The sequence below is a fragment of the Pygocentrus nattereri genome, chromosome 19 (assembly GCF_015220715.1).
Source record: "Pygocentrus nattereri isolate fPygNat1 chromosome 19, fPygNat1.pri, whole genome shotgun sequence".
Classification (NCBI taxonomy): domain Eukaryota; kingdom Metazoa; phylum Chordata; class Actinopteri; order Characiformes; family Serrasalmidae; genus Pygocentrus; species Pygocentrus nattereri.
In genome coordinates, this window is record NC_051229.1 from 2949989 (window position 1) to 2976771 (window position 26783).

Consider the following 26783-nt stretch of genomic DNA (forward strand, 5'->3'; position numbering starts at 1 on the left):
AATGGTATGGTATGGTATGGTATGGTATGGAATGGTATGGAATGGAATGGTATGGTATGGAATGGTATGGAATGGTATGGTATGGTATGGTATGGTATGGTATACAGTGCCGGGAACATGATTATCTGCAGCAGAAATGAGTGGTAAAGTGCAATAGTGCAATTGTAAACATGTGCTACAGTAAAGTGGCAGTAGGTGCAGGTTATTCCTGAGGAAAGAGCTCTTTACACATCAGTCACACATCACACGTCTGTACCCAAGTCTGGCAGACCGAAGTGGGAATAGTTATTTCTGATTCAGAACTCTGATTGCGGTGGGGAAGAAGGAGTTCTTTAGTCTGGAGGTCTTGCACATCATGCTCCTATACCTCCGGCCTGAGGGCAGAACAGTTTTGAACTGTTTGAACAGACCGTGCTGGGGGTGGGTGGGGTCTTTGATGATGGAGGCAGCCTTCCTTTGGACTCTATGGTTGTAGATGTTCTGCTGAGAGTGCAGTGGAGAATTGGTGATCTTCTCTGCAGTCTTCACCACTCTCTGTAGGCATTTACGGTCCATCACGGTCAAGCTGCCGTACCACACGGTGATGCAGCTGGTCAGGCGGCTCTCAATGACGCAGTTGTAGAAGTTAAGGACTTAAAGGGCTCATACAGCAGACTTAAAGGGCTCATACAGCGGACTTAAAGGGCTCATACAGCGGACTTAAAGGGCTCATACAGCAGACTTAAAGGGCTCATACAGCAGACTTAAAGGGCTCATACAGCAGACTTAAAGGGCTCATACAGCTGACTTAAAGGGCTCATACAGCGGACTTAAAGGGCTCATACAGCGGACTTAAAGGGCTCATACAGCGGACTTAAAGGGCTCATACAGCGGACTTAAAGGGCTCATACAGCGGACTTAAAGGGCTCATACAGCAGACTTAAAGGGCTCATACAGCGGACTTAAAGGGCTCATACAGCGGACTTAAAGGGCTCATACAGCTGACTTAAAGGGCTCATACAGCGGACTTAAAGGGCTCATACAGCGGACTTAAAGGGCTCATATAGTAGGCTTAAAGGGCTCATACAGAGGACTTAAAAGGCTCATATAGTAGGCTTAAAGGGCTCATACAGCGGACTTAAAGGGCTCATACTGTGGACTTAAAGGGCTCATATTGTAGTCTTAACGGGCTCATACAGTGGACTTAAAGGGCTCATACAGCGGATTTAAAGGGCTCATATAGTAGGCTTAAAGGGCTCATACAGCGGACTTAAAGGGCTCATATAGTAGGCTTAAAGGGCTCATACTGCGGACTTAAAGGGCTCATATAGTAGACTTAATGGGCAATAAAAATAATGTCTGACAGAAAAAAAGTCGAGTGAGTGACAGAAAGCCGAAATCAAGCGTGTTCTGTGGTGCTGTCATACTTTGCTCCTCTCACAAAGGTCCTTGGAGACTCCCAGCAGTCACTCCTGGTCCTAGGCTGTGCCTCCTCCTGAGGCAGGCATGCTGCTGCGGAGCCTGGCAAACACAGCAGTATGGTTAATTCTAAGATGTGATCTGAGATTAGACGTATTTCCTTGCATGTCTTGTCCAATTTCACCAGCTGCCCCTTGTTGTCTGGTTCAAAGCCAAAATGTGCCCAAGTCAGTGACATAACATTTGGCTTATGAACATCTTGGTCATTGTTGAATTGGATAATGTCACCCAGCTAGTGTCAACTGTCTGGGCAAGAACACACGAGAAAAGGTGTGTTCACTATAAGCACTTCGAATTAAAATCTAACTCCAACTGTTTACACCATACTTCTATCTTTTATGTCTGTGTATTTTAGAAACAGTCTGCAGGCCTTGTGTGTGTGTGTGTGTGTGTGTGTGTGTGTGTGTGTGTGTGTGTGTGTGTATTCAATCTGCAGATATCACAAGTACTCAAGTCTAGAAATAATAACAATCAGACTGACACAATAGAGACTCGCATATACACACACATATATATATATATATATATATATATATATATATATATATATATATATATATAAAATGTGTGTGTGTGTGTGTGTGTGTGTGTGTGTATACCACTGCTGTCTTCAAAAAGGACAGGACAAGGAAAACGTTCTTAACCTATAATGGAAATAAATTGATCATTTTTTCCTAAGTAATTGTTGAACATCTCTGTTGGTCTGTTCACCATGACACATCATAAAGGGCAAAAAGTGATCGTTGGCCATTTGTTCTGGTTCAATTCTTCATGAAATTTATGTAAAGGCCAAAAATGTTTTTTCAAGTTAACAAGCAAATGAACAGGTGTACCTAATAAAGTGGCCAGTGAGTGTATATATATTCACAAACTTTAAACACCCCAATTAAATTACACATGGAAGTTAAATGAACTAAATTAAATTCTTTCAAATTAATGAAGACAATCCTCTATAGAGACACTTGAGTATTACATATATATCTTACAGAACCATATACAACACAAGGGTTCTCTGCATGGTGAAATGGTCCATCAAATTGGTGGAGAAGGTGACTTTACTAAAGAGCTCTTGAAGAACCATCTTTTTACTCAGAACATTGGCCGAGGATGTTCCAAAAGAAAAAACGAGCCAAAAAACTAAATTTCATTTGAGAAATGTTTTTTTCTATTGTTGATTCTAACACACATTAGAACTACAACCAGCTGATTAGAGCAGCTCAAATCTCCGCTGTGGTGTGTGAGGGTCCGTGTGTGGGTTCAGGAGCGTTAGGGCTGCTCTGATTGGCTCAGGTTGCAGTAGTGCGTAACACAGCTGCAGCTGCTGGGATCCTTTCAGCCATGAAGATGCTGAGGATGTGGTTGTCATGGTGACGATCACTGCTTTCATTCATACTGTCATTTGTGATGCAGTAAGAGTCAACTGAGATGTTTCTGCACACACACACACACACACACACACACACACACACACACACACACACACACACACACACACACACACACACACAAGGCCTGCAGACTGCTTCTACAGACATTAGTGAAAGAATGGGTCGCTCTCAGGAGCTCAGAGAATTCCAGCGTGGTACCGTGATCGGACGCCACCTGTGCAGCAAGTCCAGTCGTGAAATTTCCTCACTACTAAATATTCCACAGTCCACTGTCAGTGGGATTATAACAAAGTGGAAGCGATTGGGAGCGACAGCAACTCAGCCACGAAGTGGTCGGCCACGTTAAATGACAGAGCGGGGTCAGCGGATGCTGAGGGGCATAGTGCACAGAGGTCACCGACTTTCTGCAGAGTCCATCACTACAGACCTCCAAACTTCATGTGGCCTTCAGATCAGCTCAAGAACAGCGTAGAGAGCTTCATGGAATGGGTTTCCATGGCCGAGCAGCTGCATCCAAGCCTTACATCACCAAGCGCAGTGCAAAGCGTGGAATGCAGTGGTGTAAAGCGCCACCACTGGACTCTAGAGCAGTGGAGACGTGTTCTCTGGAATGACCAATCACGCTTCTCCGTCTGGAAATCCGATGGACGAGTCTGGGTTTGGCGGTTGCCAGGAGGTCCATAAAGACGTGGATGAGCCAGTTTGGTGTGGAAGAACTTGACTGGCCTGCACAGAGTCCTGACCTCAACCCCATAGAACACCTTTGGGATGAATTAGAGCGGAGACTGTGAGCCAGGCCTTCTCGTCCAACATCAGCGTCTGACCTCACAAATGCTCTTCTGGAAGAACGGTCAAAAATTCCCATAAACACACTCCTAACCCTTGTGGAAAGCCTTCCCAGAAGAGTTGAAGCTGTTATAGCTTAAGAATAGGATTAAGAATGGGACGTGACTCAAGCTCATGTGTGTGTGAAGCCAGATGTGCGAATATGGTAATATAGTGTATTTATAGAATTCTGTTTTCTTTGTTTTTTTAGACCCTCTTCGGATGTTCCTGATATTTTGGGCAGACGCAAACCCAAATCCTCCGAGCAGGACCTTCCCTAGTTCCTGAAGCTGACCGCAGATGCCGTGGGAAGAACACAGGATTGTTTCACATCGAACCACAGGGTCCCGTCTGATTCTGAGGTCTGATAAAAGTGGCAGTTAAAAAAAAAACAAACAAAAAAAAAAATTTCACCCCCCATTAAATCCAAATCAACCAAGACGCGTTCTTTTTTAGTTCCACTCTGCTGAAGCAATGAGGCTAATGTAGCTAACTAATGCTGGGAGCATAAACCTCACCGATTAGCATGATGCTAACTGAATAGCCGAATCGTCACATGCTCTCCATAATAAACCGTGTGGAGGTGTTCAGCATCTCTAATAGCCTTGATTCTGTGCTTTCTGACTCTGTTTAATTCTGCTGCCACTGTTTTGGTGAGTTTTTTCTTTTTTGCTGAGCTGAAATCAGTGAGATCAAGAGGGAGTTTGTGGTCGGGTTAAACTTGGGCAGTGACTGTAGTTTGGCTGTTTGAGTTATTTTGGCCAGAGGCGTGTAGCTTTTGACAGCTTTTGATTGCTGATTGTTTAAAAGTTTGGAATCAACGTTTCCTGCTGCCAGTTCTACCTAAACGCCACGGAAGTGGCCGAATGAACCGGTAATGGATGCTACGATATTAACAGCATAACAAAAATAAATAGAATCTTTGAAATTTTAACATGAATTTCAGAATTTCTCAGTATTTGGTGGCGTGTCCCTGTGTGACAGCACTCGAGCTGCATGAGCTCCACAAGTTTGTGTAAAAGTGTCTGATCAGCAGATCAGATCCACCTGATAGTCTGAACATGATCAAGGTAGACCGATCAGACAGACAGACAGACAGACAGACAGACAGATGGACAGACAGACAGACAGACAGATGGACAGACAGAAAGACAGATGGACAGACAGACAGACAGATGGACAGACAGACAGACAGATGGACAGACAGACAGATAGACGGACGGATGGACAGATAGACGGACTGATGGACAGATAAACAGGCAGAGAGATAGATAGACAGAGAGACGGACAGATAGATAGATAGATAGATAGATAGATAGATAGATAGATAGATAGATAGATAGATAGATAGATAGATAGACGGACAGACAGACAGATAGACAGATGGACAGACGAACAGACAGATAGATGGAATGGACAGACAGATAGATGGACGGACGGACAGATAAACAGGCAGAGAGATAGATAGACAGAGAGACAGACAGACAGATAGATAGATAGATAGATAGATAGATAGATAGATAGATAGATAGATAGATAGATAGATAGATAGATAGATAGACAGATGGACAAACGGCTAGATAGACAGATGGACAGACAGACGGACAGATAAACAGACAGACAGACCATTTTTATAATATTACACTATATTTTGTGACTAAACTACTTCAAAACACCATTTAAAATGTTAAATAAACTTCCTAAGTTCTAATGAGTAATGAACCATCTCTAAGACCCAGGCAGCCGTCGTTCAGTCCCAGTGGTAAAAACTCAGCACTGCGTTCTTCTAGCTGAGAGTTTTCTGTGCTGGGAAACAGGCAGGAACCTTACAGACCTCAGACAAAACCAGCAGCAGAACAAGCCTGGATTCACACGCCCGTCAGTCGCAGACCGTCAGTCCTCAGAATGCTGCTTGCTTCTCTTTCTTAATGAATAAATAAACAAATAAACACTCGTCTAACTAACATTGATGTGTCTGTTTGCGTCGTCTCATCTCATTTTCACAGGGTTGCAAAACTTAATTGATTAGATTTCCAGTCAAATTGGCCATTTAGTACATCAGGAGATATGAGATAATCCACTTACATCACTGCAGAAAAACGACCATTAGAAACCATTAGGATTCAAACACAGGGCTTTTGCCTTCCAGTGGGAATTGGCTTAATAGTTCTCTGTGAGGTGCATCTGGAATCAGCCACTGGGCACCTGTTAAACCATTAGGATCCTTTACGTTGTGACATCAACCTGTTAAATAGCCAGAACACATTACAAGACTATCAGGAACCAACAGAAACACGTAATGGTTTCTATTGGTTTTTAGTAGGTATAGTTAAGGAGAAGGAAAGAATGGAAGCTGTGATAGATTTAGTTGCTCAGTTGTAGCAAAGAAAATGGTTCTATATAGAACCATAAACACTCAAAGAACCCTTTGCATGACTCAAGGGTTCTTTGCACCATGACAGGGTTCTTCTGATATATGCAGCACGTGTTGTAGATGGTTCCATACAGAACCTCTTTTGGAAAATGGTTCTATATAACTCCTAAAAGGGTTCTTGTGTTGTAACGATGTCAAGCTTGTAACAATAGAAGAACCTTTTTTGGGAGCTATACAGAACCATGTTCAAAAAAGGTTCTGTATAGAACCATAAACACTCAAAGAAGATGGTTCCATACAGAACCCTTTTTGAAAATGGCCCCCAAAGTGGTTCTTATTGAAGAGAATGGATCGCTTTACTAATAGAAGCATGTTCTATGGAAGCATCCTTTTGGGTGCTATGTAGAACCCTTTTCAAAGAAAGGTTCTATACAGAACCACCAGCACATTCTCCATATGTCTGAAGAACCATGCAGAGGGTTCTTAGAGTGTGTGTGGTTCATACAGAACCGTTCTTTTTACTAAAGAGCCCCTGTTGAACCCTCTTTTTTCTGAGAGAGTAGAAAGGCATGTTGCCTGTGAGATCAGACTGCTAGCGAATCACGACGCAGGAGGCGGGACTTCGCCAGCCAATCGCGGCGCAGCGACGCCCCGCCCCCTCCCGTAGTCTCCTTAAGTACCACAGTTACGCTGAGCCGTGCAGCGGCGCCTCATCATCACTGAGCGGCTCTACAGCGATGGATTTACGGTCACAGCGCACTTCAGCGGCTCTACGGCGATGAAAACGGACAGCATTCACCGCTGACGACCGGGAGAGCTCTGAGAGTCATTTTCAGTCACTCCTGCCTGCTGTGCGAGACAATGTCTAGACACAGACATAGTGTTTCAGCGGTGTGGACCATGAAGACCTCTGTCCAGAAGCCCTGTGTGATTCCTCTGGACTCCCTGGTTAGAAACCTTCCAGGTAGTGTCCTTTGTTAAGGTGAGCCATTGATTTTTCTCCTTCTTAAATGCCTGAAGATGTTACAGACACACAGTAAGGTGCTTATCTGTCACCCACATGTGGCCAGTCGGTCAGGACCTGGCAGAAACACCTGCATCCAGGAGCCTCCTGAATGAGATGCATTAGGACTCTTGTATTTTCCACCTACATGCTTTGCTTCACGCAGGTGTGGGTTACTAGGAAGAGTAGCAGCGATTCAAAGGGGCCGTTGGTTATTCATCAGCTGCTCGGGTTTCTGGTGCCGTCGCAGCAGTCGTCATGACTAAGCCATGACCTTGCTGAATGAATGCTGCTTCTGATATAACTGTGAAAAACGTGTACGCCGCATCTGAGCGCAGTCATGCTCATTTGCCTCCCCTTTATCTTCTGCCTCTCTTTCCCTGAATGTTCATGAGGATGGAGCTAGGGCAGGAGTTGTTGGACTGCTGTTGTCCAAAACAAACAAAAAGAAAAACAGCCCAAACTGGGACATTATTTAGGAGCTCTGAGCCAACTGGGCTGAAATCAAATGAAATCAGAAATGAAATCAGTGCGTTGTTGCAAATGCTGCCCAGTAAAGTTTATTCATCTCACTTGTTACAGGTAGCCTGCTGGAAAAAGGATCCTGACTTGGCAATGCCGTTCTTCTGTGGCCTTCTGCCAAGGGCTACGGCTCTTGTGGGATGAGTTAGTGGCCTTGATTTCGAGTCGCCGTGACCAGATGGTGTGCAGCGAGCGAAGCTCGGGCACCTCGGTGCCCAAAAAGGAGCCGCAGAGCCGGCGCAAGAGGAAATCTCGCCCGCAGGGCCTTCCATCCCCAGCTTTGTGCTGCGCCTGTGGCCTGTGCATCATGCTGGCGGGCATCAACATCACTTTGGTTGGCGCCTTCGCTTTTAGCACGCTAATGCCTTCCGGCAACCCTCCCATCATCATCGGACCCATCCTCCTGCTGGTGGCCTTCACCTTTTTCGGCGCTTGCTGCGTCTGCAGCCGTCTTCCGCCTCCGCAGGGCTCCCGTCGGTCCAAAGGGGGCGCCGGAGGTGGTGGTTTGGGCTTCATGGGGCGGGGAACGGGGCTAGGAAGCGGGACGGCGGCGTTTGAGATCGAAACTAGCGAGCACACCATGCAGGATACTACAGCCGTGCAGCTAAGCCCGACAAACTCCCCCAGCAGCTCCTCGCATGGCTCCAGCCCGGACCAGGAAGCTTCAGCCATGATTTCTAATGCTAACATCCCCGCTCCGGACTACAACACACCCTCTAGGTCCTGCAAGCTCTTCACTATGGAGGCTAACGGCCCTAGTTCAGCCTCGGCCACTTTCTCAGCCTCCACAGAGGGTGGGGGAGCAGTCAGGCTAACTTTGCCCTCTGATGGTGCGGCTACCTAGCATGGATGAGACGAGCAATCCTGGGCCATTTACGGAAAGCTGACATATAAGGAGCTGGAATTGACATTGATGTCAGTCGCTAGCCTATCGAATCATTCAGCCTAGCAAGACCCCGCAACATAAGAGAGCTTGCCTACTTTGTTGAGATGTAAATACAATGTGGCTGGGTAGTGTAGTGGCCAACACAGTGGATAACGCCACACAGAAGAGTGAGATCCAGGCAGGGACGCTACACCAATACTAATAGGAGTCATGGAGCTGGACTCCCAATGCTACTTTCGCCCAGCATTGCTCTGGATAAGAGCGTCTGCGAAATATATAAATGTAAATACAGCGTTCCGGGATGGAAGATGGCACTTTGGGGAGCCGCCTTGTGACCACAGGTGGTTTGTGGAGACACTCTGCTCTGGATTAGATCCACACGGCACTCGGTTCCACAGAGAATAATAGCGTGTCGGAGAAACGTATTTAAAGGGTTTTTTGGAAGCTCCCTGTGCAGAGAGCCCAGATGGAGGGATCTTCAGAAGGTGAAATTTCTGAAGCCTGCTTCACATGTTCGCATTGTGCCACTGTTACTCAGATTATTCACAGTTATGGCGCTTTGGCCACGGACCAAGACGAGCGAGAAGGACGCTGGTGAGCCTGATAGTGTGTCATTACCCAGACTGAAAGCAGATTGATCGCTTGAGGAGCGCAGTTTTTCCCCCATAATGTACAGTCTCACTCGAATCAAGCCAGTGTTTGTTGAAATGAGTGGTCCTGTGGTGAAATGCTCCTCGGTAGGTGCCTCGAAACGGCCACCTTTGATATCACGCTTGTTGGAATCTCAAATAAGCCGTGACACTGTGTAAAAACACTGCCGTTTTCTAAAGGAGCGATCCAAACGTTACAGTAGCTGCATAGGGGTAAAGTCCAGAAAATCCCGTTTGAATGATAATGCATGCCATCTCTCGTTTAGCCACGAAAATAGCCATTGTAAACATACTATATTAGCTAGAGAGAGATGTTGGGCTGTGTAGACACTTCTATTGTAGTCAGTTTCACTATTTTGTAACGCGTCATTCCCAAACTGAGACAATATCAAGGAGCTAAAAGCCAGTTGAACTGAAATGGAATGAACGAAGCCTTCACTGTGTAGCGAACACTGCCGAATGAAGCCATCTTATTCTGTCCCCCGATCGATAAGGGCTGTAAACACTGTTCATCTGAAGATGCTTTATGTGACAGTGTCTGTTTATGGCGGTGTTACATGGCGACTGAGGGATTTATCCATTTGTTTTGTATTTGATTTCATCCAGTTTGCTCTGTTCGGCCCTCGTTGCCCTCTGGATCAAGTTCTATGCCTCGTTCTTACAAATTGTGTCCATAAGCAGCTCAGACAGCCCCCCTGTTTCATCCACCGAGGTCACCCGCAAGCTTTTCTCCCAGACACTTTGATATTAACGCAGCTGCGCCCATAAGAAAAGGGCACAGGGGAGATATCATCCGCTCATTACTGCCATTAATCACAAAGGACACACTGTCTGCTGCAAAATAGCAGCAAATCATCACTGTTATAAGAAAACCGCCCAACTGCATTTTAATATTTGAAGGCTAAAGCCGGCTGTTTAATGAAAAATGGACCACGGTCACGATTAAAGGACCCATTTCCTACATTTAAGTCCACTTAGGACATTTTCTACAATTAAACAGGCTGTTTTTATAACTGTGCCTTTAAGACTGGCTGCCCTGTGTTTTGCCTCATTTAAGATAGTCGGACACACTCCTTATAACTCAAATGGGCGGCGCTAAACTATATTTAGCGGAAAAATAAAAAACCTGGTATCTCCATTTTTGCCGTTTTCAGTTTTTGACATAATTTGAAAATGACTTGCTCTTTACACTGTGTGTAAATTTCATGGTGAACCAACTGGGAGAAACGGCCCCAAAATACTTGGAAAAACGTAAAAGTAAAGTAGTATTTTTCCTTCTCCTACCATTTTGGAGATATGAGGTTTTCTTCTGACAGCAGCGATACATATTAAAATATACACATATATACAGCACTGTGTGGAAGTCTGAGGCACCCAAAACACGTTTTCAAAATCTGTTTATTTGTGTAGTTTGTGTTTATTTGCTGAGAAAAGTGTTAATATTTGAATAAACAAAATGTATAGAATACTAATTAATAATAAATTATTTTAATAATAATTAAAAATCCCTCTCTCTCTCTCTCTCTCTCTCTCTCTCTCTATATATATATATATATATATATATATAATAAACAGTGATGTTCTGGACGTCAGTGTGTTTGTTTCCCCATCTCCAAGCCTCTCCTCCTTGAGGAAGTCCAGTATTATATGTAGTTAAAAAGCAGCTCCTGGTTTGACCAATCAGTGCTCAGTAAATTGAGCTCATGATGTAATTGATGATATTAACGAGTCTCTGTGGCAGCTGTGAAGGTGTCCAGGAAAAATATGGACCCGAGAAATTCTCGTTACTGTTTATAGTTTTTCTGTTTATCTGAATTATGAATTCGACTTTATTCTAATGTATATTGTGATAAACTCACTGCTGAGGTCAGCTGTTTACACATTTGCTTAGATGCCTAAAAACTTTCACACAGTGCTGTATATATGTATTTTGGTTTTTGTGACCTCACAAAAGCAATGAATTTGAATTGGCCTGTTTCAAATACGGACTGGACAAGTTAACCAATGCTTAAAAAATCTTCCACGATACAGGCCCAGTTTAAAATGTCGTCTGAAGTCACGATGTTGATGGCGTAAGGTTTTCTTACAGCAGTGATGAGATACTGAACAAAGCACAAGCAGGCTACATATAATATATAATCATATTTGTAATGAATTGACACAAAACAAACCAGCAGAAAGGGCTGATCTACTAGACTTACAGTATTCAGTGTTTCATGGGCTGTTTTCTTTCGCTCTGATTGATATTGCTGGAATGTAATTTGTTCTCCGTTGCCCTGAGTGTTTAGTCAGTGTTGTATTTTGAGTCTTTAGCCAAGTAACGGATTGAACCGCTTGTTATGGAGATTGTGTGACTAGACGGGAGTTTTAAAAAGTGTCCTTTGTCTGTCTGTGAACTTCTGGGGTCACAGTCTTCACAGTGGCCCTTTAAAGCCACGGGGAAACGAAAACAGAGCTGTAACTGTTCTTTTTCCTCAAAGGAGAGAGAACAGCTCGATCTGCAGCACCAGCGAGAGCCAGTACAACCACGCAGTGGACAGTGGTCACTTTGGTCCCGATACTGATACAGCTGTTTACAGCTGCTCACAAGCATTTTAAAACGTTCAGTGCATTTCTTAAAGCTTTTCACACAGTTAACCTAACAGCACTGAGTGTGTTTATCAGTGTCAAACCGTGACCACTAGCATGATACTTTCAGTTTGGGCCACAAAAGTCAAAACCTGGTCACATACATGGAAAAGAAACGTCTATAACAATGCTAATTTTTGCTAGCACCCCTATGAGATTCTAGTAGAATGTTAGCGCTAAGCTAATACCAGTGAGCATGAAAATTTTTTGGCAGTTCTGGAATAAACGTGGACATTTGAAGCTCGTCAAAGACATTCCACGTGCTTTACATTGAAACAGACATATGTTTGAGCATGCATGTATCAGTTTTACAGTGACTAGAGCTTCTAGTCGCTGTTTTCCATCCCTAACAACTACCCGAAACCTGCTTACGCTACGGCTCAGGTTGACAGACAGTGATGTATCTAGAACTTCTAGAAGACTTAGAGCGATGTTTTCACTCACAAAATTGGTCCCATAAACGTGACTGGTCGATTCCGCTTCCCAGTATGTTGGTAGTTAATGTAAAGTGTAAGGCCTTCTTTCCAGCTCCTGCAGTCCTAGCCAATGGGAGAGCTTGCTTGGCTGAGTCGGCTTAGATACCACAGAGGGGAAAACAATACTGATTGGATCATTTTCTCCTGGGCGCTTTAAGGATTCAACCCTTTAGTTTCCAGCCAAAACTTAACAATGATATAATAATATTATTACAGTGTTTTCAGAGGTTTCCAGTTTTTAGACGCTTTAGATCCTTAAGATCAATACTCACAGGACCTAATGATACTCGAGGGTGTGGATAAGATAATGTCTTATCATCAAGCACTGTTACTTCCAATAAGAGCACCAGATGTTGATGTAGCAATTACTCCTTTATGAAGTGTTTGCTGGTTAGGAAGCTGTTGCTTTATGCTAATGAAGGTTTTTGCTCATAGTATCACATTTGACAGAGAACAAATAAGCTGCATTTAAGTCTGTAACTGTAGACATTTGTGTGAATGTGTGAGCGCAGAAAAGCACATTAAGCCATTCGACGTCGCCGCAAAATATGTTAAGCTAAGCTGACTAAAAAGCAAGACATGGACACTTTAGTCTGGACCAAAGAGAACTCATCGTTAATATGATGGTTCTGTCTCCCAAGTATTTAGGCAGAAATGAAATTAGAGCTAGAACCAAAAGTCACCGTTTGGGCAGGTTCTTGGTTTAGAATGTACAGTGTCTGTTTGTTTTAGCTTATATGTAGTTACAGCTTGTCGCTGCTGTCAGAACAAAACCTCGTATCTCCATCTTTGCTGATTTTTAGTTTTTGACATAATTTGAAAATGCCTGCTACTCTTTACAATGTATGTAAATTTCATGACAAATGGGCCAAAGGAAATGACCCAAAATTACTTGGAAAAACGTCCGGTTCCTTTGACTTACATTCTCCTGTAAAATTTTGGAGATACGAGGTTTCGTTACATTGCTTGTTAGTAACACTGGCTGCTGTGAAATGACATAAAATGTTTCAGGTTTTATGATTAAAGTTTAAAATAAGAAAATTATTTTTAAATACTTGCTCCATGGAGGCAAGCATACATTCTTCTAATCTTCTAAGCCGCTTATCCTTCTGGGTCATGGGGGGTGCTGGAGCCAATCCCAGCGGTCATCGGGCGGATATACCCTGGACAGGTCACCAGTCCATTGCAGGGCAGACAGACAGACACAGACAATCACTTCTAGGGGCAATTTAGCAGGTCCAATTGGCTTAACTGCATGTCTTTGGACTGTGGGAGGAAACCGGAGAACCCGGAGGAAACCCACACAGACACGGGGAGAACTCCAAACAGAGAGGACCCCGGTTACCCGGCTGGGGAATCGAACCCAGCTTCTTCTTGCTGTGATTCTAGCTTACATTCTGGTTCTCCTATTGGTGATTTAACAGGGCTTGGTGACGTTATCTTCACCTGGAAGAGTAAATAAAGCGCTAAATTGTCATTGGGTTCAGTGGCAAATGTTACCAAACTCAGAGAAGAGAGCACACAAGTACCTTTAAGTCCTGACTGCACTGATCTTCAGCAGATACCAAATACCATAAAACAGGTTTGGTACTGGACTGGTCACAAATACTAACAGAACCTTAATCAAACCCCAACAAAAGTCTTATATTTGGGCCATTCTCAGTCTGGATGGGAAACCATGTCACAAAGGTTGCAGGGGTTTAAAAGATGCTTAAAATATGAGGCACAGCTCCAAAAGCCAGTTATGTACGTTTACCTGATATTATATAACAGTGATTTTTCTTTATTTGTCCTGTTTCACAGTCGCTCTGCATCTGTGAAACAGCTGGTCACAAAACCAACTTTCAACATTTGACAAACCATTTTACTGTAAAACGATATTTTTAAGTGGTTTAACCTAGAAATTTGTATAAACAGATTAATGTTCACTTTTTATATCTTTATACTACATTTAAAAAATATATATATTTTATTTTTAAAAAATCATTTGTAACAGAGATTTTGGTCACTGGTGTTATGAGGACTATTAAACTGCTTCTTTGGGTCGAGGCTCATCAGAGAGGCAGCATCTCAAGTCATGAGAGGCGAGTCACACTGGCTCACTATAATTCATTAATTTATTAATAATTTTGTTTATCAGGCAGCTCAGAACTTCTATGTGTCACCGGTGTTATGAGCTTTAATGGCTGGGTAACTAATATTGGGTCAAAATAATGGCATTTATATCATTTTTATTACTGATTTTAAACAGTTGCACAAGGTCACCTGACCAGCCAACGAGCCAGTCAGTTTACACAATCCTCAGTTTTAACTCTGATGTCACTGGAGTCACCGTCACTGGAGTCACCGTCACTGGAGTCACCGTCACTGGTGTTACTCCATATTCATACAACTCCAGTGACTGTAACATGTTTGGAATGAAGCTCCTCTTTTGCATATATTTATAATAGGAGCTGTTAATAGACGTATTAAGATTATTTAGTGTTGGGATGAAAATGTATCCACCTAAATTCGCACTCCAGATGGAGAATGACCCAAATACCAAGCCCTGCTGTGCATTCTGTAGCAGTGGCCTCAATGCAGTAAACTCTATTGTCATTGAAAATGTGTTAGATTATGTTATTATTGCGCAATCCCAACTAAACAACAATAAACTGATAGCAGGCCAAAGCAAAATAGACAACCAGAACTTATTCACTGTTTTAAAGGCTTCCATGACGCAATGGCAACCCAGCATTTAGTGTTTCTTAAAGAATCATTCCACCATTTTTTCAAAACGTCTGCATAATTCAATGTTTGAAATGCATTCAGAGGGTTTGGTGTGAAATGGTTCAGACGTCTTTACAGTGGTGGTGATGGGAACCAGGCGTCGCCATGACTACAACACAGATATAGACACTTTATTTACCATCCAGAACCTCCTGAGAACCTACACGGGTCTTCTGAGCTTTATATGGGATACTCATGGTAAAATAGTGGAAAATCTGAAAGAAAAAAAAAAGTTTTCTTTGCCTCACAGCGCCCTGCACGTATCCCTCCACCATGAATGGAGTTTAAAAAATAGTTCTAGGACCAAAATCTACTCTAAACTATCATAGAACAGCGTCTCGGTCATCAGGCAGTGAATTCAGAACCAGCTCATGTAGGAACTTTCTGTGAGGAGCTTTTAGAGGGACGTCTGGTTCCCATCACCACCACTGTGAGCAGCTCTGACTCTGTCAGTTTATCTAGAACTGAGCGTTTCACACCAAACTGGTCTGAATGACTCTGTTTACAATTGAAACCACTGAATTATGCAGGTATACTGAAAAATCAGAGGAGGGAAATTTGTGCTGGTGTTTTGACGGAATGTGTTGATTCTCCTTGGTTGCAGTGTCTTGATAGTTTTCAGAAAATGAACTGTTGTGCTGACTCAGAGCTGAAAATGCTTGTTAGCGATTGTAAAAAAGCTGTAGTACTGCTAATCTCTTGCGTCGGCCACTGCAGTCCCACACAGTCCACGTGAGCATGCTGCCTTAATGACTGTGATCTCAGGATGAAATGAATGAGGGCTACTCTAACGTCTGTCCACCCACAACGCTAGATCCTCCTGGCTATCTTTATCCTGGCTGTGTTATCTGTTTTGCTGCTTTTCCAGTTATTCTCATCGCGCCATGCGTGCTTTTGTCTATTTGAAGAATTTAAATGAGCGCACTGAGAAAAATACCGCAGGGAATGTACTTGGTTCCAGTTCTTAGTGTCATTACTGTTGGGTTGTAACAGACCGCAACTAATGTGTTTATATAATCTGATACACTACTTCTAATTAGGCAGGATATCCTGTATACAGTTCATTTTCAGGCTATGAAAGGGGAATTTCACCAAATTCTCAAAATTTCTGCTTAATTCAGTCATTGAGGGACACAGTAATTCAGAGCGGTTTGGTGTGAAATGGTTCAGATCTCTTTCAGTGATTAAGTGACCCTTATCAGTCCCACTACGGGGAAATTTCACCTCCGCATTTAACCCATCCATGCAGTGGAACTCCACATACACACTAGTGAACACACACACTAGGGGGCAGTGAGCACACTTGCCCGGAGCGGTGGGCAGCCCTATCCGCAGCGCCCGGGGAGCAGTTGGAGGTCAGGTGTCTTGCTCAAGGACACCTCAGTCACGTACTGTTGGCTCAGGGCATCGAACCGGCGACCTTCCGGCGACTGCCCCAGTGGTGGTGATAGGAACCAGGCGTCGTCATGACTACGACGCAAATATAGACATTTTATTTACCATCCAGAACCACCAGAGAACCTACATGTGTCTCCTAAGTTTTATATGGAATGTCAGTGATGGGAAAATAGTGGAAGATCTGGGACTATTTTGCCTCACAACACATTGCATGTACCCCTCCCCCATGAATGGAGTTTAGAAATACATTTTAGCTGAAAATCTTCTCAAAACAATTATAAAACAATGTCTCAAATGTATGTCAAGTGTATTCATAACCATTTCATATGTGGTAGCATTTAGAGGCAGCTTTGTTTATGTTTCCAGTTGAATCGTGCCAAAATGATGAGATATTGGTGGAATTCCCAATTTTACTCATGAACTGTACAATAACTCGAGAGACTGATTACTGTAGTTATTCATGATTTGGGGAGAAAATTACTGATTATTTTACATTTAGTCACGTATTTCCCAAGCAGTCTTCCCAACACATCATATCCACATTAATAAAAATATCCACACTGTTATTGCCACAAATGCATAAGCGGAAAGGCAGTAACTGTGTTGAGGTATTTTGTATATTTTGAAAGTATATATGTTTATACTTTATTAACGTGGAAGTGATCGTGTAAATTCAATGCGGCTCTTTTCGGTGCTCTTTGCTGCAGATGTGGAGAAGACTGGGGTGATAAGTTATGGGCCAGAAGTTTGGAAGCAACACTAAGTTTGAAATGTTTTAATAGGTCACAGGCAGTCTTGTGTTTATCAAAGTAGAATATAAAGGTTGGACTAAATGTTTCCAGCAGCTCTGCACAACTAGCTGATCCTTAAAGGGACGCGGCAGTATTTTTCAACCTGATGTCCATCAGCCACATCTGCATCATATGGTTCACTGACACAGACACGTTTGATGTGTTTTCTCATGTTTAGAAAAAAACTGAAAGCCTGTTTAGTCTAAACTCACTTGCAGTGGAAGCCACAGGGGTGAATTCTGTGAATAAACGTCTGAAATATGTGACTTTATAATGCAAATTCAGAACTGCAGCTGTATTGTGGTGAAGCATGTCTTACCAAAGGAGTCATGGCTGATTTTCTCAAAATATGGATACCTCAATATAATGACTTTAATGACGAACCTGCTAAAAATATTGACTTAATATCTCAAAGTAACAACTTATTGTCCAGCACTATTGACTTAATATCTCAAAATAATGACTTTAATGACTAACCTGCCAAAAATATTGACTTACTGTCCAGAAATATTGACTCAGTATCTCAAATTAAGGACTAACATGCTCAAAATATTGACTAAATATCTCAAAATAATTACTTATTATCTAGAAATATTAAGAGACCCTTATTAGTCCCACAACAGGGAAATTTCACCTCTGCATTTAACCCACCCGTGCAGTGAAACACCACATACACTCTGGTGAGAACACACACACCAGGGGGCAGTGAGCACACTTGCCTGGAGCAGTGGGCAGCCCAATCTGCAGCGCCCGGGGAGCAGTTGGGGGTTAGGTGTCTTGCTCAAGGGCACTTCAGTCATGTGCTGTCGGCTCTGGGGATCGACCCGGCAAACTACCAGTCACGAGGCTGGTTCCCTGACCTCCAGCCCACGACTGACTACAAGATAGTGATGCAATATCTTGTAATAATGATTTATTTTCTAGAAATTCAGCTCTTATGAAGTTTCATCAAGCTTTACACCGCTGGAGCAGCGCAGTGAAAAAGTAGTTCCGGTAATTTTCACGTTCCATAAGGTCTTCTGGTATCCATGGTGATCAAGGCTGGGCCTGAGATGAATCAGGGAAACTGGTATCATCTGATAGAGCCAGCGGCACAGACTCACAGCTCCAGTGTGAAAGACTGAAGCAGCTGCCCATTGACCTCTGTTCCTACTGCATTCAGAGTCAGCAGCTTTTCTGTCCCTGTCTGAGTTCAGAGGAAAGAAATATTCTAAATGAGATCTCATCTTGATCTCAGGTTCTTCTCCTGGACATGGTTCAGTCCACTTTGAATCGGTGTGGGACTCAAGCCGTTTTCTCCTGCTTCTGAAATTCGGCTCCTGGGAAATAAATAAAACTCATTTTCTCACTTTGATCAAAATGTTGTCCCACATATGGACTAAATCAGTGTCTGACTCGCCTCAGCCTCGTCTCAGCCTCGCCTCAGCTGAACAATATCTCCATAAGAAAAGTGTGAGACCTCATTGTTCTCTGTTCTAGATCACAGAACCCTCTCAGCAGGCTGTCAGGGCAGAAGGAGGACTCACGCTTTTCTCCTTAATCACCAGAACGTCTCACTGACGTCGATCTCCTCTTTTCTCCTGAGGAGGTTCAGGAGAAACAGTTCAGAAACCTACGGAGCCCCGCTGGTGACATCCTGTATAAATAAAAATAATGCGTGGCCACAACTTAGTAAGGCATGGGAACGACATAATTAAGTCATGGCCACGACTTAGTAAAGCATGGGAATGAGATTCTAATGCAAGGCCACGACTTAGTAAGCCATGATCTCGTTCCCATGCCTTACTAAGTCATAGACACGCGTTAGGATCTTGTTCCCACACGTTAGTAAGGTGTGGCCACACATAATTTTTATTTATACAGAAAATCGCTGGTTTATTCCTTCGGTTTTGATTTATTCTCCTGAAGACGTTAATGAGTTAAACGCTGCTGAGTATAAGAGACTGTTATCTAGTAAGAGAATAAAAATATTGACATAATTTCCTCATATAAGTACTTATTTACTAGACCTGCTGTCTCAATGCCAAAGCAATGAATTATTTCCTCTAAATAATGACTTAATATCTCAAAATAATGACTTACTTTCTAGAAATGTGACACTTTCCACATTAATGACTTCATATCTTGGAATAATGACTTATTTTTCAGGCCTATCGACTTCATATCAAAATAATTACTTATTTTCTCTAAATAATGACTTCATATCTCAAAATAATGACTAATTTTCTAAATATATAGTTAGTTTCTGAAAGTACTGACTTAGTATCTTGAAACAATGACATTTTCACAACATATTGACTTAATATCTCAAAATAATTGCTTATTTGCTTTAGATTTTAAAATGCCATGTTAAAATAATGAGTTATTATTTTTTTAACATTATTTTTTAAGAAATTATTTCAGGATACCAAATCTTTATTTTGAGATACTAAATCAAAATTTTGACATACTGCTGCCAGATGAACAGGTAAACCCGGAAGCGTTGTTTTCTGCTCTGATTGCTCTGTAATTGGATTAATTGGTTTAACTGTAAGATGTTTCTAACGAATCACTGCTTCCGCATTTTTGGCCGGCGGTGTTTGTCTTATGTGGGCAGTTTGGGGCAGTTTAAAGTGTAAACTGTGTTTCCTGATTTGATGCATGTTATTTAAAGCCGATGTCGGCATGCGTTTGTGGAGGAAGTGGAAATTCGTGTGAGATAACGAACGGCATGACTGACCGACGCGTCCCTCTTTTACTGTTTCCACTCAAACTGTTTGATTTTCAGAGCTGGTGTGGAATTGTTTGCTTTAAAAATTTTGCATACATGTAAAAATATGGAAATAGAATATGATTCATTATTGAATATAAGGAGTGGCATGATACCGTATATTAAAATATTCAAATGTTGACTGTAACAGTGTCTGTTTTGACTCTGTTTTAACTGTACACCTAAATGGTGGCGCTATATGGTGGGTGTTTCTAGTAAAGTGGCCAGTGAGTGGAAGCACAAGGTGGGTGTTTCTAATAAAGTGGCCAGTGAGTGGAAGCACAAGGTAGGTGTTTCTAGTAAAGTGGCCAGTGAGTGGAAGCACAAGGTAGGTGTTTCCAATAAAGTGGCCAGTGAGTGGAAGCACAAGGTAGGTGTTTCCAATAAAGTGGCCAGTGAGTGGAAGCACTAGGTAGGTGTTTCTAGTAAAGTGGCCAGGGAGTGGAAGCACAAGGTAGGTGTTTCCAATAAAGTGGCCAGTGAGTGGAAGCACAAGGTAGGTGTTTCCAATAAAGTGGCCAGTGAGTGGAAGCACAAGGTAGGTGTTTCTAATAAAGTGGCCAGTGAGTGGAAGCACAAGGTAGGTGTTTCTAATAAAGTGGCCAGTGAGTGGAAGCACAAGGTAGGTGTTTCTAATAAAGTGGCCAGTTAGTGGAAGCACAAGGTAGGTGTTTCCAATAAAGTGGCCAGTGAGTGGAAGCACAAGGTAGGTGTTTCTAATAAAGTGGCCAGTGAGTGGAAGCACAAGGTAGGTGTTTCTAATAAAGTGGCCAGTGAGTGGAAGCACAAGGTAGGTGTTTCTAGTAAAGTGGCCAGTGAGTGGAAGCACAAGGTAGGTGTTTCTAATAAAGTGGCCAGTGAGTGGAAGCACAAGGTAGGTGTTTCTAATAAAGTGGCCAGTGAGTGGAAGCACAAGGTAGGTGTTTCTAATAAAGTGGCCAGTGAATGGAAGCACAAGGTAGGTGTTTCTAATAAAGTGGCCAGTGAGTGGAAGCACAAGGTAGGTGTTTCCAATAAAGTGGCCAGTGAGTGGAAGCACAAGGTAGGTGTTTCTAATAAAGTGGCCAGTGAGTGGAAGCAGAAGGTAGGTGTTTCTAATAAAGTGGCCAGTGAGTGGAAGCACAAGGTAGGTGTTTCTAATAAAGTGGCCAGTGAGTGGAAGCACAAGGTAGGTGTTTCTAATAAAGTGGCCAGTGAGTGGAAGCACAAGGTAGGTGTTTCTAATAAAGTGGCCAGTGAGTGGAAGCACAAGGTAGGTGTTTCTAATAAAGTGGCCAGTGTGTGGAAACACAAGGTAGGTGTTTCTAATAAAGTGGCCAGTGAGTGGAAGCACAAGGTAGGTGTTTCTAATAAAGTGGCCAGTGAGTGGAAGCACAAGGTAGGTGTTTCTAATAAAGTGGCCAGTGAGTGGAAGCACAAGGTAGGTGTTTCTAATAAAGTGGCCAGTGAGTGGAAGCACAAGGTAGGTGTTTCTAATAAAGTGGCCAGTGTGTGGAAACACAAGGTAGGTGTTTCTAATAAAGTGGCCAGTGAGTGGAAGCACAAGGTAGGTGTTTCTAATAAAGTGGCCAGTGAGTGGAAGCACTAGGTAGGTGTTTCCAATAAAGTGGCCAGTGAGTGGAAGCACAAGGTAGGTGTTTCTAATAAAGTGGCCAGTGAGTGGAAGCACAAGGTAGGTGTTTCTAGTAAAGTGGCCAGTGAGTGGAAGCACAAGGTAGGTGTTTCTAATAAAGTGGCCAGTGAGTGGAAGCACAAGGTAGGTGTTTCTAATAAAGTGGCCAGTGAGTGGAAGCACAAGGTAGGTGTTTCTAATAAAGTGGCCAGTGAGTGGAAGCACAAGGTAGGTGTTTCTAATAAAGTGGCCAGTGAGTGGAAGCACAAGGTAGGTGTTTCTAGTAAAGTGGCCAGTGAGTGGAAGCACAAGGTAGGTGTTTCTAATAAAGTGGCCAGTTAGTGGAAGCACAAGGTAGGTGTTTCCAATAAAGTGGCCAGTGAGTGGAAGCACAAGGTAGGTGTTTCTAATAAAGTGGCCAGTGAGTGGAAGCACAAGGTAGGTGTTTCTAATAAAGTGGCCAGTGAGTGGAAGCACAAGGTGGGTGTTTCTAGTAAAGTGGCCAGTGAGTGGAAGCACAAGGTAGGTGTTTCTAATAAAGTGGCCAGTTAGTGGAAGCACAAGGTAGGTGTTTCCAATAAAGTGGCCAGTGAGTGGAAGCACAAGGTAGGTGTTTCTAATAAAGTGGCCAGTGAGTGGAAGCACAAGGTAGGTGTTTCTAATAAAGTGGCCAGTGATGTATGATTTATGTGAAGACTATGTTTATATAGTCACTGTCTGGGTCCAATATAATCGCTGTCACAAAGCAGCTTTACAGAAAATCTGGGTCTGAACCCCACTGAGCGTCGCCAGTGACGACGGTGGCAAGAAAAACTCCCTAAGAGCAGGAGGAAGAAACCTTGAGAGGAACCAAGACTCAGAAGGGGAACCCATCCTCCTCTGGTCGACCCAATAACACAACAGCAAAAAGAACAGAGAATAAGATTTTATCATTAATATAAAATTAATTTTAAAAAAGAGAAAAGGAGAAAAAAACAGGCTGTCATTGGGCAGATTAAGCCATGACAGCTCATGACTGTTAGAGTAAGACTGAGAAAAAAATATCCTTAGCAAGCGCTGCCCCCTCTTGGCTGTGATGAGATTGTGGTGCTCACAGCTGCTTATTATCAATATACACCGATCAGGCAGAGCATCATGACCACCTCCTCATTTCTACGCTCACTGTCCACTTTATCAGCTCCTCTTACTGTATAGCTGCACTCTGTAGTTCTACAGTTACAGACTGTAGTCCATCTGTTTCTCTGATACTCTGTTACCCTGTTCTTCAGTGGTCAGGACCCCCATGGACCCTCACAGAGCAGGTACTGTTTGGGTGGTGGGTCATTCTCAGCACTGCAGTAACACTGACGTGGTGGTGGTTTATTAGTGTGTGTTGTGCTGGTCTGAGTGGATCAGACACAGCAGTGCTGCTGGAGTTTTTAAACACTGTGTCCACTCACTGTCCACTCTGTTAGACACTCCTACCTCGTCTGTCCACCTTGTAGATGTAAAGTCAGAGATGAAAGCTCATCTGCTGCTGCACAGTAGGGCTGCAACAAACGACTAATTTGATGGTCGAATAATCTTGATTACTGAAATGAATAATCGATTATTCGGATTATAAATCAATAATTTCCTTTGATCAGGTGAATAAACAAATCGATCTAAATTTAAAACTAGTTTTAAACAGTGCAGTCTGTGCTCTGTTCATTCTGCCTGTTTACACTTCGCTGCAGTAACTGATCTTTACTGAGACGGAGTGAAGCCAGTACCTCTCCCTGCTCCTGTGAGCGTCTCGCTCTCCTCTGACAGCGGATACTTACAGAGCCCCGCTGGTGACATCCTGTATAGATAAAAATAATCTGTGGCCACAACTTAGTAAGGTGAGGGAACAAGATGATTAAGTCGTGGCCATGCCTTAGTAAAGCATGGAAGAGAGATCCTAATGCATGGCCACGACTTAGTAAGCCGTGATCTCATTCCCACAGCTTACTAAGTCGTGGCCATGACTTAATCATCTCATTCCCACGCCTTACTAAGTCTTGGCCACGACTTGATCATCTCATTCCCACAGCCATACTAAGTCGTGGCTATGACTTAATCATCTCATTCCCACCCCTTACTAAGTCTTGGCCATGACTTGATCATCTCATTCCTATGCCTTACTAAGTCATGGCCACAACTTGATCATCTCATTCCCATGCCTTACTAAGTCATGGCCACAACTTGATCATCTCATTCCCATGCCTTACTAAGTCACGGCCACAACTTGATCATCTCATTCCCATGCCTTACTAAGTCATGGCCATGACTTGATCATCTCATTCCCATGCCTTACTAAGTCATTGCCATAAATTGATCATCTCATTCCCATGCCTTACTAAGTCGTGGCCACAACTTAATCATTTCATTCCCACCTCTTACTAAGTCTTGGCCATGACTTGATCATCTCATTCCCATGCCTTACTAAGTCATTGCCATAACTTGATCATTTCATTCCCATGCCTTACTAAGTCATGGCCACAACTTAATCATTTCATTCCCACCTCTTACTAAGTCATTGCCATAACTTGATCATCTCATTCCCATGCCTTACTAAGATTTCTAATAGTGAGGAAATTGAGAGGAAAAAGGGAATTGATGTTGTTAATGTCTGTTAGTGTACACACACACACACACACACACACACACACACACACACACACACACACACACACACTTTCTAAGCTCCTTGCGCTTCTGGATCCCAAGCAAAAATAAAATGTGCCACAGCTTTTTAATAATACACATTTTATACCCCAAACATATTAAATTCAGTTCATAACCAGTAATCGTGCATTAAAAAGTGAGGATGCGTTCACTTACCTAGACAATCAATAAGACATGGAATTTGAGCAGGGGTGCTTAAACTTTTGCATGCGACTGTACAGAGTTAGTTAACCTACAGTTTATTAAATGATTCGTTAATATTTTTGTACGAGGCATCATTAAAGATATTCCCACTTTAATCTGAACAAATTCATCTACTTTTGTGGGATTACATGAACACCTGAACTGAGAACCAGAGACTCATCACAGCGCGCAGGAAAACCGCTGCTGGGCTCATTTGCATAACGCAGCCTTCTGCAGTTTCAGCGTCGCACAGGTTGAGATCAAATTCATGGTTAACAAACGATACATTGTGCAGCTCTGGTGCAGATTAGTTTCTAAATAAAAAAGCTTTTTAATATAATTATTGTACCTCTTCTCCAGCAGAGGGCAGTAAGAGCTCGTTTACAGCATGTAGTACAGGAGCCTCATGCAGAGCACGCGCTGTTTGGCCACTTTAAATAATCACAATAATAGCTATCATTGAAAAAAGCTGCACTGAATATCCTTCATTCAAATGCGTAAAGCAGTTCCATACAAATAAGTACAGGGTAGGAGTTTCCAATAAAGTGGCCAGTGAGTGGCAGCTCAAGGTAGGTGTTTCCAATAAAGTGGCCAGTGAGTGGAAGCTCAAGGTAGGTGTTTCCAATAAAGTGGCCAGCGAGTGGCAGCACAGTGTAGGTGTTTCCAATAAAGTGGCCAGTGAATGGAACCTCAAGGTAGGTGTTTCCAATAAAGTGGCCAGTGAGTGGAAGCTCAAGGTAGGTGTTTCCAATAAAGTGGCCAGCGAGTGGCAGCACAGTGTAGGTGTTTCCAATAAAGTGGCCAGTGAGTGGAAGCTCAAGGTAGGTGTTTCCAATAAAGTGGCCAGCGAGTGGCAGCACAAGGTAGGTGTTTCTAATAAAGTGGCCAGTGAATGGAACCTCAAGGTAGGTGTTTCCAATAAAGTGGCCAGTGAGTGGCAGCTCAAGGTAGGTGTTTCCAATAAAGTGGCCAGCGAGTGGCAGCACAGTGTAGGTGTTTCCAATAAAGTGGCCAGTGAGTGGAAGCACAAGGTAGGTGTTTCTAATAAAGTGGCCAGTTAGTGGAAGCACAAGGTAAGGTGTTTCTAATAAAGTGGCCAGTTAGTGGAAGCACAAGGTAGGTGTTTCTAATAAAGTGGCCAGTGAGTGGAAGCAGAAGGTAGGTGTTTCTAATAAAGTGGCCAGTTAGTGGAATCACAAGGTAGGTGTTTCTAATAAAGTGGCCAGTTAGTGCAAGCACAAGGTAGGTGTTTCTAATAAAGTGGCCAGTTAGTGGAAGCACAAGGTAAGGTGTTTCTAATAAAGTGGCCAGTTAGTGGAAGCACAAGGTAGGTGTTTCTAATAAAGTGGCCAGTGAGTGGAAGCAGAAGGTAGGTGTTTCTAATAAAGTGGCCAGTTAGTGGAATCACAAGGTAGGTGTTTCTAATAAAGTGGCCAGTTAGTGCAAGCACAAGGTAAGGTGTTTCTAATAAAGTGGCCAGTTAGTGGAAGCACAAGGTAGGTGTTTCTAATAAAGTGTCTGTATGTGACTAAGGGAGGTGGGAGTATTGCTCAGAGGATATTAAATCTCATGCCAACCATTACATAAGAGGGGAGACGGTGGTCTCTATTTGATTAGCTCTGGAAGCTTTTTTAGAACTTTCCAGCAGGTCTGTGACCCCAAACAAAACACAATATCAACAAACCCTTTACGTGCTCAGCACGTGACTGCTCATGCTTCTGAGAAAAGCATGTTATTAGTTAGAATTAGCTAGGAATAGTTTAATGTTTATTAATCAATTTAGCTTATAAATAATATAATGACCACGCTTCACTTATTCCCACTTATTTCCACTCAAAACAGCCATTAAGTACATGTCATTCATTTTTTCAGGTGATATTTGTGAGGAGATTTGATATAAGTTGATTTCCAAAACACTGATTAACAGCTACAGAGACGATGTGGCTCCCAACAACCACCTGGAAGAGCTGGTAGACCCCGAAACTGCTCCCATCAGAAAAACAGCGCTTAAAACTTTGATCTCTGAGAGAGAGGAGAAAATCAAGCAGCTTCAAATCTGAAAACATCCACAGGTGTTTCTGTCCATCCTTCCACTGTGAGGAGACCACTCAGCGCTGCGGGTCTGAAAGGAGGTGTAGCTGATCAAGAAGAACCTCACTGAGAAAAGGAGACGGACACATCAAAAAAGAATCAGGACGATGGACTGACCGCCCCAGAGTCCAGACCTCAACACCACGGAATGGGTTTGATTCAGAAAATCATCAACCAGCTTCTAAGACCGAACTTTGGAGGCGTTCTTTGAGGCGTTCTGCAGGTTCTTTGAGGAGCTGAAAGTGAGGCTCCTAAAAAGATTGGAAACTGGAATGAAGGGAGAGTTGGACTT

At 43.0% G+C, this 26783-nt stretch overlaps 2 protein-coding genes across 2 annotated transcripts in view; both read left to right on the top strand.

Moving 5' to 3' along the window:
• kncn (kinocilin) overlaps positions 1 to 4605 on the top strand; it is a 26873-nt gene extending 22268 nt beyond the window's left edge. The window contains exon 5 of the mRNA XM_017716970.1: positions 3883 to 4605. Within this exon, the coding sequence (XP_017572459.1) occupies positions 3883 to 3952 (70 nt within the window). The 3' untranslated portion in view covers positions 3953 to 4605. The remainder of the gene's footprint in view (positions 1 to 3882) is intronic.
• Positions 4606 to 6739: 2134 nt separating this feature from the next.
• On the top strand, positions 6740 to 10470 carry LOC119261571 (transmembrane protein 275). The gene is made up of 2 exons (XM_037530847.1): positions 6740 to 7027; positions 7631 to 10470. Exon 2 carries the CDS (start codon positions 7749 to 7751, stop codon positions 8412 to 8414), a length of 666 nt encoding a protein of 221 aa, XP_037386744.1. The 5' UTR covers positions 6740 to 7027; positions 7631 to 7748; the 3' UTR covers positions 8415 to 10470.
• The last annotated feature ends 16313 nt before the right edge of the window (positions 10471 to 26783 follow it).